General features: G+C 46.7%; 1 protein-coding gene across 8 annotated transcripts in view; it reads right to left on the bottom strand.

The window, feature by feature from the left end:
• Positions 1 to 13,148, bottom strand: part of STOX2 (storkhead box 2) — a 229,422-nt gene that overhangs the window by 16,232 nt on the left and 200,042 nt on the right. For all 8 annotated transcript variants that reach the window (XM_045452814.1, XM_045452819.1, XM_045452830.1 and 5 more), the window contains one exon: positions 6,253 to 6,405. In XM_045452814.1, the coding sequence (XP_045308770.1) occupies positions 6,253 to 6,405 (153 nt within the window). The remainder of the gene's footprint in view (positions 1 to 6,252; positions 6,406 to 13,148) is intronic.

Here is a 13,148-nt window from a genome sequence, read left to right as displayed (position 1 = left end):
GCTTTCCTGAACTGTAAGAAAATACATTTCTGTTGTTTAAGCCACCTGTACTTGGTTAGGGTTATGCTAGAAAATGAGTATTGCTGGTTATCACCTTAGGGAACTTACCTAACCTCTCTGAGCCTCTGTCCATGGTCATCGGGATGTGGATAATAACCTCATGTACCCTCGTAGGGTAGTTGTGAGTTTAAATGAGCTTAAGGCAGGGGCGCCTGGGGTGGCTCGGTCAGTTAAACGTCCGACTCTTGGCTTCGGCTCAGGTCATGATCTCCCAGTTTGTGGGCTCCAGCCCCACGTCGGGCTCTGTGCCAACAGTGCAGAGCCTGCTTGGGGCTCTGTATCTCTCTCTCTCTCTCTCTCTCTGCCCCTCTGCCACTCACTATCTGTTTCAAAATAAGTAAATGAATAAACTTAAAGTTTCTAAAAATGAGCTTAAGATATGTAAAGCAGTGCCTGACATATACTGGGAGCTCCATGAACATGAACCATATAGTCTCAACTTTGGGGCAGGATCCATGGAAACCCAGATTACCTCCTAAGAACATTCTGTAGCAACCTAAAACAGCAGGTAAACTAAGTTTAGGCTCCCCCAATCCTTCCAAAACTACAAAAGTGGGATATGAAAGCATTAGTAACGGCCTGGGAGAGAGTCGATGAATGCGATGTAACATACACGTCTGTCTGAGTTACCATATTCAGAAGGCATCCGTAGTGGCGAGGTGGGAAAGGCAACGTCGCTTATGAATAATGTATTGTTTAGTATAATTATTTAATGTTTGAGCTGCATAGTTTCCCTTTAGTCTAGGGCTCTGCTCTTGAGAGAGGTACTCTGGTTTTTATGCAAATGGCTTCAAGGCTGGTATAATAACAATTTTTAAAATTTTTATGATAGTTTCTGCACACAATGAACTTCATATGAATTAGCGATAGAACCCAAACCATACATATGAAATTCTTGAGTGCCGTCATAAAATAAAAAATGCTTGCATATAAGAGAAGCAACTTAAAAGAGCTTCTACACCCCACTAACAACCAGGGCCTCCTGCTGGACAAGTCTGGGGGCACCGTTCACACTGACACAGACTAAAACTCCCCAAATGAGACCGTATTCACACCGTGGGCACAAATGATGCCCACTTGGGTTGTGGGGCATAGCAATCCGGATACCAAACCTGTACTGAAATCTGTGTCTTACATAGTAGCTTGCTTGCAGTCAACACTGGAACAGAAACAAGTTTTTCCAGAACACGGCAAGCCTCGTTTATACGAGTTCACGACTGCCCAGGTTACTATGCTGTCATTATAAAGGAAAGCTGAGGCGTAATCCGGAAGAACAGCTGTTACTACAAACCAAAACTGTGACGGTATTACAGAACGAAGTCTTCGTGTCTTGGATCCTCACGTGTATCGGTCAAGGGATGTCTAATTCGAAAACACAAGCTGGAAACATGCCCTGTCCAGTCAACCTTCCACACTTCTACCTGTGAGTCTTCAAGGCTTTAACTGAAAGTCGCTGATATTTATGATGCTTATTTTATTATGAAGCCCCAGTATAATGACTGCACTTTCAGTTGTCTGTGAAATCCAGACTTCCATGAGAGGTCTGCAGGGCTCCCCTGGGACAGAGATGGCCGTGATGGGTACTTTTCGAAGTTTGCGCATTCAACCACTTCCAGATCCTGTTCCCAAGGTTCATCATGAGCTTGGATTTTGAGGGCTTAAAGAACAAAAAGATAAACTCTGTATCCAAATAAGGCTGACACCCGACTTCTCTCCTTTTCCACACTTTTACATCTTCCAAAGCAAAAACAGAGATCCAATAACACTGCATGACAACGTGAGGTTACTTAGACTTACATATCCCTTTAATGCCACAAATCTGAAAATCGTTGGAATGGAGCGCTTATGTATACCTTCTGTATGTTAAGCATTTTAGATGGAAACTTTCAATGGGCTTCTCTGGATTATTTCTTCTCATTTGTGAAGAACACTGGCTGAGGGAGAATTTAGCAAGAACCAATGTAAGGGGATGAGATGGGAGACAATATTATATATGTATATGTATATATATGTATATATGTGTATATATGTACATATACATATATAATAATATACACATATACATATATGTTAAATGTATATATAATATATATTATATATGTACATATATACATATACACATATACATACATATGCATATATATACACATACATATGTTAATATTCTCTAGCAAATTCACAAGCAAACTTCAACCCCATTAGCAGCCTATAGGTCTCTTTCTCTGAGAGTCAGCTTTCCTCCCAGGAAGATCCAATCATGAACAACCCAACAAGTACTAGTTCAATTTAAGTGATCCTTCTGGATGGGTGGGTGATGAGTCCTTAGCTGAGAAGCAAGTATTTATTCTTTTTATACCTTAAGAAAAATTCTTGTTTCTATAGTGGAAATTCCAAAATTCAACCAATATAGAAAGGTGATAAAAGGGTTTACATTTCAGTATGTCAGGCATTTTTACTAGGAGACTTTTCACTAAAAAGTTTCTTTAGAATATGGGTGTCTAGGGGCACCTGGGTGGCTCAGTTGGTTGCGTGTCCGATCTCAGCTCAGGTTATGATCTCGCGGTTCGTGGGTTTGAGCCCTGGTGTTGGGGCTCTGTGCTGACAGCTTAGAGCCTAGAGCCTGCTTTGGATTCTGTGTCTCCCTCTCTTTCTCTGCCCCTCCCCTGCTCATGCTCTGTCTCTCTGTCTCTCTAAAAATAAACACTAAAAAAAAAAAAAAAAAAGAATATGGATGACCAAAACAGTAATGGAGGCCCAAATCTAGACTATTCTTTTTACGTATAACATATGTATTAAATATGAGAGTTCAAATGTTTTAATGACATTAAGTTAAATATTAAGTTAAATAAAGTCAAAACTTTATTTTCAGGCAGTAAGCTACATAAAAGTAAACAGTCATGGGGCGCCTGGGTGGCTCAGTCGTTTGCGCGTCTGACTTCAGCTCAGGTCATGATCTCACGGTTTGGGAGTTTGAGCCCCGCATCACGCTCTGGGCTCACAGCTTGGAGCCTGGAACCTGCTTCAGATTCCGTGTCTCCCTCTCGCTCTCTGCCCCTCCCCCACTCACCTCTGCCTTTCTCTCAAAAATAAACAAACATCAAAAAATAAAATAAAATATGGAACTATTGCTGAACAAAGTTTTAAATCATTACTACCACGCCCTAAACCAGTGGTCAGCAAACTTTTTCTCTAAAGAGGCAGAATGTAATTATATTACTTTGTGAGGCCTCTGATCTCCCAGCTGCAACTACTCAATTCTGTAACTGCCGCATAAGCAGCTAAAGACAATACATAAACAAATAGTCAAGGCTGTGTTCTAACAAAGTTCCAAATAAAACTTTATTTACAAGCTTAAGTGGTGGGCCACACTTAGCTTGCACCCATGGTTTGCCAACCCCTGCCCCAGACTCAGATCTGTACAGCGCCCCTGCAATGTGGGGTTGACCCGTTAGTCATCAGTGTCACAAAGCTGAAAAAGGTGAAGTTCGCTCCCCTCGGCCCATCTGATGACAAGGCATTGAGATCTAAATTCACATGCCATAAAAGCTAGCAAAGCAGTCATTCTTTTAAGTACAGGTGACCTATGGATTTCTCTACAAAAGTATTCCAACTTAGTGATATTGTAATCAACTGCTTGGCAATTTACTACTTTATTTTGCTATTTTTCACAATTTGCTCTTACATACCGGCTCTGTGTTCTTTCCATTCTCTATTTCATAGCCCAGTAATGGGAGAGATGTAACCAATTTTGGAAAAGCTAGGTGATCTCCCACGAAGCTACATAAAAATAGATTTCAAAAGCTGTGGGGAAGTTTGATGTCAGAAGAGGCCAACCAGGTACAAGGCCACCAAGAAGGGTCTTTCTTCACAAGAGCATTACATCTGTGAACCACATCTGTCCCCTTAGATTGCTCTCACCTGGCACTCTGTTTATCTTGCTACTGAAAGGAAAAGGGTTTGCCTGAAAGTTAACAAAGAAAGACGATCAGACAGTGAAGAATATTCAGAGATAATGTTAGAAAATTTAAGGTAATTTATAGGTTGCAAAAGGTCGGTCGGTCTGTGTTAGAGTTTTTAAACAGCACACATAGTTTCCAAACATGTTAATTAGAAAACTGAAGAAGGAGGAAATAAATCACTGGGAGAGAAATGTAAAGTTCCTTCGGGGCAAAAGGAAAAGTGGGGAGTCTCAGTCAGTTAAGTGACCAGCTCTTGATCTCCGCTCAGGTCAGGATCTCACGGTTTGTGAGTTCAACCCCCGCTTCAGGGACTGTGCTGACAACATGGGATTCTCTCTCCCCCTCTCTTTCTCTGCCCCTCCCCAACTCACATGTGGGTGCTTTCTCTCAAAATACATAAATAAACATTAAAAAAAAAAAAACAGAAGTATTCCTCTTGCCCTCTGCCATGGGTGGGGTGCATTTTCTTACACCTCGACCTTGAGTTCGGCCAGGTTTGCTTTGGCCCATGAAATGTCAGTGGGTGTGGTGTGACCGAAGGGCTGAAGAGCCTCTGTATAACCAGATTTGTTCTCTTGTGGCCTCTGTCATCCTCGTTAGCAGAACTTGCCACTGCTTGTCCCCTTTTCCAAAGAGGATGGGGTACAGGTGGAGCAGGGCCACCTGGGCAGGTCCAGTCTGGATCCGCTGACTCCCGGAGAACCCCTAGACACATGAGCTGAATAAACGTTCACTGACGTATGCCATCCATGACCTGTGATTGTTACCCGGCATTTTGGAGGCAAAAGGGAACTGATACAGTCCACAGCTTCTGTTTCACCAAGGTCCCTTCTAGGCTGGATGAAAACTATGTCGAGAGTTCATTTTTTGGGTAAGCTCTATTTCCATCTAGGTACATGTCGAGTCCAAGCTGCCAAACTGGTGGCCCGATAACGTGCTTTATTTGACTTGCAAGTCACGGGCACCCGTGTGTTAAAATGTACACACACACCCAACACACACGTAACTGCCAATAGTTAAGGAAATCTACAGATGTCACAGATTCTACAGAGTTTCCAGAGTCTCTTGAAAAAGGAGTAGATTTGAAGCTCTGGCAGGGTTTGACGTTTTTTTGGGGGGGGGGGCAATACACGGGAGCTGAGGACCGGGCTGCCCCCCTTGAGACAGGTCACGCTGTCTTTAGCTTATCACTATTCCTTTTTTTTTTTATTTTTTTTTTAACGTTTATTTATTTTTGAGACAGAGAGAGACAGAGCATGAACGGGGGAGGAGCAGAGAGGGAGACACAGAATCGGAAGCAGGCTCCAGGCTCTGGGCCATCAGCCCAGAGCCCGACGCGGGGCTCGAACTCACGGACCGTGAGATCGTGACCTGAGCCGAAGTCGGACGCTCAACCGACTGAGCCACCCAGGCGCCCCGCTTATCACTATTCCTAACGTCTTCTGGTGCCAGAGGCACCAAATGCCATTGGTAGGGCAGCTGGACTATTGTCTTCTTATTGTAATATTTAAGAGACAAGGACACATTTTATTTTTTTCCTTTAAAATGAGATCTTAACTAATTTATCAAATATCCTATTATTAAAACTCATCAGGCCATGACACAAGCATGCAAGATATGTTTTTGTTTGTTTGTTTGTCCTTACTATCGCTCTAGTGTAATCCCTTGGGACTAAACTTTTCCGACACGCTCCCATGCGTCATGGGTGGCTCAGTCGGTTGAGCGTCCAACTTCAGCTCAGGTCGTGATCTCACGGTTCGTGGGTTTAAGTCCCGCGTCGGGCTCTTTGCTGACAGCTCGGAGGCCGGAGCCTGCTTCGCATTCTGGGTCTCCCTCTCTCTCTGCCCCTCCCCTGCTCATGCTCTGTCTCTCTCTCTCTCTCTCTCAAAAATAAATAAACACTAAAATTTTTTTTAAAAATAAAGGTTATGTTGAAGTTGACTAGAACCTTGGTGGGTTTTGCCAGAATTCTTCACGCATCCTGACTGTATTTCCTCTTCTCAGTGCCCCTTAAAAAGAGCATTACATTATCACCTGGAGACGACACGTTAGTTTTGAAATAACAGAGATGATTTGATTTCTAATTACAGACCTAAGGAACGTTTCTGGCCAGTTTTGGCAAAACATTTTTTTTTCTATTACATTTCAATGAGAGGCACCACGGTCCACATGAGGTCCCAGAGCGACCAGCACACATGTCTGTTTGGAAAGTGCTACATTCTCTTCCCATTACCTGGGAAACACGTGGTCAGATGCTCCATCAGCGCTTCCTGGGTGACAGGTTTTCTCGCGGAGTTCATTGCTGAGATGGCCAAGCAAAGGATTTCCCCGAGTGGAATGAACTGAGATTGACTGATGGGAGACATGCTGATTGGTGACACATCACCTGCAGAAAGACAATTTTCAAGGAAGCAGTTCATTAAAGGACCCAGCCTTTTGTCACATGCACGCGCACGCGCGCGCACACACACACACACACGCACACCATGACCCTTCCCGGTTCCCTGTATCATGAGGACGATCAACTCTGAACGCTGAAGCTTGTTACGGCCACACAGCGGATGCCCCTCAGGTGGAAGGATGCCCCCCAAGCAGTGGAAGCTCCAATGGCCTCGGCAAACAGAACCTGCCTCTAAAACCTGAGATCTCCTTTCAACAGACTTACAGCTGAAGGGCGTACGACACGAGGCTGAAAAATGAGCTCTGTTTTTATTAACTCGGAGCCGGTTTATTTAAGAACTGCCATTCCCATCTCGACAAATGCACTTGGGGAAACGTGAGGATTCATTCATTCAAATGTTGAGTGCTCTTCACGTGTCAGCCATCTGCTGGGGGCTTGGGATTTCCTTGGGAAAGGGAGTGAGCTCCCCTCCCCAGATCATCTCTGTTCTCAAGGAGTAAGGGGAGGAGACAGGCAACTAGACCGAAGTCCACCGTTCTCCACAGAAGGCTGAATGACAGACTCTGGGACAGAGGGGACAGGGCGGTGGTGCAGCAGCACCGGGGGCGGGGGTGGGGGGTGAGGGGAGGGGGTGCTTAGAAGCTGGAAGTGAGAGGTTTCCCCGAAGATGCAGCCTGAATCAGGTGCTGAAGCGGGAGTGTGCCTGGGGGGCTGGGAGGTGTGGGGGGGAAGGACTTGTAAGCAGCCGCTTTCTGGGGAGGAGTGGGGAAGGGCACGGGGCCACCACGAGGGGACAGCTGAGCACGCGAGGCCTTCACCCTGTGAGGGAGGGTGAGCCACGGAAGGAATTTCAGGAACGACAAAGTCAGATACGACTTTCAGAAGCCGGATGGACTGGAGGGAGCAGGAGAGAGCAGATCACCATCCGCAAGGGACCCTGTGACCTCCTGCCTGTGTCTGCAACTGGAAGAATCGGTGGCGGAGGACAGGCTGAAGACCCAGCCGCGAGGGGCTGACGACGGTTCCTGAAGCGCATCAACGTGCACCGGGAGGCTCTGTCTTCACTTCTGCGGTCTTTGTGTCGCAGTGTGGTGCTTTTCGAGTTATGTTCCGAGGATTCCTAGGATTCCCCATAAAGATCTCTGGGGTGGGGCTGGGGCCCCAGCGGAGGGAGAGGCCGGAAGAGCAGGAAAGCCTGAAGGTGCCACCTGGGTGCCACCTGGGGCTCGGTAGGGTGTCGTGTGCAAAAGGGCCCCACAGAAAGAGGGTAAAGTTAGCAGCAGAACAGAGGATCTGGGAGCTTCTGAGCTGACTTCCCACATGTATTTACATCATCTCTCCTTTTTTGTTTCTTGGGCCTGATTTCTCCCATGTAATAAACTCCCAGATGCTGGCCACAACCCAGGCTCGGGTCAGCCTGTGGCACTGGGCAGTGCCTCCTGGGAGCGTGTCAGGACCCTCTGGGGTGGGCCAGCTCCTCACTGTCGGGCACTCAAAGCTGTGCCCAGCCACGATTCCCGGTTTGCTGGGAACCCAGAGGCCCTTCGAGAAAGAACCTGAACGTGCTTGGATGGACTAGATGGGAAAAGGGTTGATGGATGGAACCAGGCAACGGGGCCCGGGAATGAAAACCCCCAGAGAGGGGTTAGGCCTAACAGGTGCAGGGATGAGGCAGCGGGAACCCGGGGTCAAAGCCTGGAGGCCCCAACCCTCCCACCAAGCCCCGTTCAGTTCTGCCGTGGCTCCGTGCCCTCCAAGACAGGGCGGAGAAGAGTGGTCAAAGCGAGTGGGGAGTCCCCAGGCCCAGAAGGAGAGAACAGCAGAAGGCAGAACTGACCAGAATACATGAGCTTTGGGGGCCAATGGAACAGAAAGAGAAGAATCACAAAGAGAGGCCTCCTTCAAACATTCGGTGGGGTAGCAGTGGGTGGAAGTGAGAACGTGGAATTTTGGCTGCCACTGGGGGTATGAGCATCACTTGCTGGCTGGTAAAGCTCAATTCATACTGGTGGCTCAAAAATGAGGGCTGGGACCATCTCAGTAGGCAAGTGTGCAACTGCCTAGAACAGCGTATATATATTTTTTAAGTTTATTTATTTTGAGGGGGGAGGGGCAGAGAGAGAGGAAGAGAAAAAGAGAGAGAGAGAGAGAGAATCCGAAGCAGGCTCCGCACGGTCAGCACAGAGCCCGACGCAGGGCTCGAACTCACGAACCTTGAGATCGTGACCTGAGCCGAAATCAAGAGTCTGACACTTAACTGACTGAGCCACCCAGGCACCGTCAGTATATATCTTCTTAAAACCTATTATACCCTCAGTTCAAACCAAATTAATTCTAAAGGCTCAGGCGTAATAGATGAACCGGTGGTAGTGGTGAGGTGCAGGGGAGGTGGGAGTCTGGAGCTCTTCCCGTTCAAATCCCCCCTCCCCACAGCGGCCCCTGTAGCTCAGCCACAGCCTCCAGAAAGATCTCTTCTGGAAGTCCTTCTCTCTCCCTCCACCTCCTGCAGGAGAGGCTGGGGCACTGAGGCTAGGTTCTTGCTCAGTTGGCTAAGGCATCTGGGGTCAGCGGGCCACGGGGGAGATCAGTGCAGATTCCGGCACCTTCCGACCCGGGATCCATTTGGGAGCTGAACACCTTCTGAACCTTGCCTATCACGATTAAGGGCTTCTCAGAAGACCAGGGGTACAAAACCACTAAATATGATCTTTGTTTTTTGAATGCAGGTCTCCCTTCTAGTCTTGTAGAGGATACAGGGAACTTGCAGTGTCCGGAGAAAAGATAGGGCTGTTAGCAAACGGACCGCTTGAGTTCAGGCCACTCTTGTCCTTATGCTTTTAGCTAAAATGATCTGTTTAGTTGAACTGCTATCTTCTAAGTTAATTTCTTTTCATTCTTCGCCGCCAACTACAAGGGCCAGCATGCTTCAAGTGCGTCTGAATTGCATTTGCTTCGAAAAAGCTCAGTGTTGCGACAATATTGAATATATGCGCCATAACTTTTCACTCCGGGTACAGAACGGAAAGGAATCTGGAGGCGCTAAGTGACTATCTCGTCACCTCATTTTTTATACTGCACTAAGATAAATTATTTTCCACTCCCCGCAGGTCCCCAAGCCCATCGGCAATCCTTGTCTACCCCGGGCCCAGGTGCTCCCTAGATGGGCTCCTCTGCTCTATGTCCAGTGCTACCTGTCCTCCAAAGCACCATGCTCTCCCCTGACCCACTGGGATGGCTTGGATGACTGTCACTTTTCCCTCTGACCTGACACTGCTTTCCTCACAGGACAGCCAGGTCTTAGAAAAACAGAAAACATGCCCCCGCCCTGCAGAACGTCCTACAGTGACTGCACACAGCGCCCCAGAGAGGGATCCCTTCACCAGGCCTGCAGTGGCAGGGTCAGGGTCTGGGCCTGTCCACCCACCTCTGGGACGGTCACCCTCCCAGTTCCCCACCCTCTCCCTCTGCCACGCTCACAACCTCCTCTGTTCTCTGATCACGACAAGCTTTTTCTGCACTGGGGCCTCTGCGTGTGTTGAGCTTCTGGGATGCTCCCTGCACAGGCCTTTGCTGGACTGGCTTCTCCTCCTTTGGGTCTCAGCTTAAGGCGGGACCTCCTCAGGGAGCCCTGTCCTGACCACCCGATGTACTGCTGTCCCAACGCTACAAGAGAGACTCTCTCCTGTTACCCGAGTCTGATAGGTGATTTAGACTAAATGCATATTTGGTCTTTATCCCCATTTCTTGCACAGAGCTCCTAAAACCAGGGGGAATTTCCTAGGTGAGGAGAGAGATAAGCTGTCTTTTGTAATGTTAATCAGGTGGCTTTTAGACCTGAAACTAGGGACAGACCGGCGGGAAGGGGGAAGGGAGGAGCTGGTGGCCAGGAGACTAACTGTGACTAGAGATGGAACTTGCAGTCCTACCGCCAGCCTCCAGGGAGGGGAGAGGGGCTGCAGGTTGACTCAGTGGCCAATGGCCAATGATTTAATTACGTTTCCTTAACGAAGCCTCCATTGAAAACCCAAAGGATGGGGTCCAGAGAACTTCCACGCTGGTGAACACGTGGATATTTGGGGAAGAGGGGTGTGCTCGGGGAGGGTCATGGAAGGTCCGAGCCCCTTCCCTGCACTTCGTCCCATCAGCTCTTCAGAGTTGTATCCTTGGATAATAAACCGGCACTCTAATAAATAAAGTGTTTCCCTGAGTTCTATGAGCAAGTTAACTGAATCCAAGGAGGACTCATGGAAACCAATTTACAGCCGGTCAGTCAGAAGCACAGGTGACAATTAGGGCTTTTGGTCGGCTTGGAAGGGGGGCAATCTTACAGGAGTGAGCAAACTCACAGCTACTTTGTGGGCGAACACATTGTTTCTGAGCCGCCGTAATTCATATTGTTCTAAAACGAAGGGGTAAACAGGTTTTACTCCGGCTTTATTTTCTTACAAACATCCATTTAAGTATAGTCCTCAGGGAACGTCTGCCAAATCCCAAAGAATTCAGGTAAAACCTGTGGGATCTGATGCTATCTCCAGGAAGATGATATCAGAAATCAGCTGAACTGTAGGACAGTCCGCTTGTGTTGGAGAACTGCTTGGTGATGTGGAAAACCCACACGCACACCTGAACTGGTACCAGAATCTCAGCAAGCTACTCTCTTCACTGTCTGAGTGTGTGTGCGTGTGTCTGTGTGTTCACTGTCTGTCTCGCCCACTTGACTAAGAGCTCCGTAGAAGAACAACATTTGAATGCTACGTTCCTACTAGATTTCCGATGCCTAGAATAATGCAGAGAATACATCACACACCCAGTAAGTGTTTGTTGAATGAATGAATGAATGAATGAATAAAAAATGGCCATTGATAACACTGTAATCCTAGGAATTTCTCAGGGTATTTAAAGGATTGTGACTTCCCTCTTGTATCTTGCTAAATAATTTCAAACAAAATAACAAGAGACCGAATATACTTAACCGTGCAATTTCTAAGACTCCCTTTATTAATTTCATCAACAACAGAGCACCCAAACACAGCAGTTACCACAGGAAAGTAATTATATATTAAGTGAGGGTTAGGACATACATTTAAGATCTGTATTAAAGGAATCAATACAGATGTATCAATACAACACATCATTCAAGTTTACCATGATTTTCTATGGCTCTTTTATATAAAGACCTGCTTTATGAGCCAGCTAATCACTCTTAATTAAAATATTAGAAAATTCTTCCAACAACTGGACCACATTTACAGTCAAAGAAGAAAACAAGGGAACGTAAATACTGCCAAAATCTTGTGGGTCACCATAATCTACAGAAACTACCACACGGTGTATAAACTATGAATTGTTACTTGCCTATAATTTATGGGATGGATTTTTCTATTGTCACAATTAGTTCTGTATGCATTCAATAAAGACAACTCATGGCTCCTTTGCAGACTAGCAAATTCTTCCTGGACCACAATTCTGTCCTGTTGTTCCAAAAAGAAGGGGTAAAGTAGGTTTTACTTCAGCTTTTACCTTCTTACAAACATCCACTTAAGTACAATCCTCAGGGGACATTTGTCAAATCCAAAATAATTCGGATAAGACCAAGCACGGTGCCTTGGACAGAGGAAGCATTCCGTAAGTTCCTGGTAAATAAACTGCAACTCTGAGAAGACATGAAAATGTTCCCAGTGTAAGCAAACCTCTTTGCTTTTAAGAGCATTCGACATTAAAGCTCGATGCCTCAGCGAACATTTGGACGCCGCTTTCATTTAAGGTACCGGTCAGCTGAGAAGCATGAGGACAGACGAGACCGCCCGCCCGGGGTCATGGGGAGGAGGTGGGGAGCCCGGCAGAGGCGGGATAGCAGGTGTGGGGCAGCACCCCCCTTCCCCGGGGAGCGGGGCACATCTGGGCACAGCTGGAGCAGGCTAGCAAGAAAAACAGGAGCCAGGTCCTGCCTGACCAGAGGCTTCGGTCCAATTCTTGATGCTGATGGGGAACCCTGTGTGTGTTTATACGGAGGAATCACGTGACATGTTGGTGTCAGAAAATCAGTTCTGTGCCACCGTGGGAAACAAACCGGCAACTGGTTTGTTTGGCAAGGGGCATCCGGCCGACAGGTAGAAATCACGCCCGTGCTGACTTTCTCCGTCCCTCAGTATCTACAGCTAGTTATTTCCATCTCAGTGATATCTGTACCCCAAGTGTGCGTTTTTACTGTTGAAACCCCCCCCCTCTATTTTCCCTTCCAACTTCTGGCCAGTTCCTTTAGCTGGAATTATTTCAAAAAAGAAAAAAAAATGCTCGCTCACATAATTCATCCTTTCAAGAAATATATTTGAGAGCCTGTTATATATTCAATACCTTTAGGCACTCGCCTTGCAAAGTGGTTCCTATCTTGGTTCTATTTGTGTGCCAAAAAAAAAAAAAAAAAAGTACTGTAATAAAGCTCTGTTCTTTATAAATGCCTTTTTTTTTTTTTCAGTCATTAATCTGGGTTCTCCGGACTCCTCAGTCTCTGCATATGAGGGAGGGCAACACAGAGCCTAGGAAGACATGACTTTCATGACAATTTATACCCATCTCTTCCCAGATGATAACTGCAGCTTTCCAAAAGATACCTAACTACAAGAGCAAGCATACCATTTCCTTCCATCTTAAAGTCCCCATCTTCACACGACTGTAAGAAAAGGACAGCCATAGGGGCGCCTGGGTAGCTCAGTCGGTTAAGCATCCGA

The sequence above is a fragment of the Leopardus geoffroyi genome, chromosome B1, assembly GCF_018350155.1.
Source record: "Leopardus geoffroyi isolate Oge1 chromosome B1, O.geoffroyi_Oge1_pat1.0, whole genome shotgun sequence".
Lineage (NCBI taxonomy): Eukaryota > Metazoa > Chordata > Mammalia > Carnivora > Felidae > Leopardus > Leopardus geoffroyi.
The sequence above is the reverse complement of the archived record's forward strand: the minus strand, read 5'-3'. Positions and strand labels throughout refer to the sequence as shown.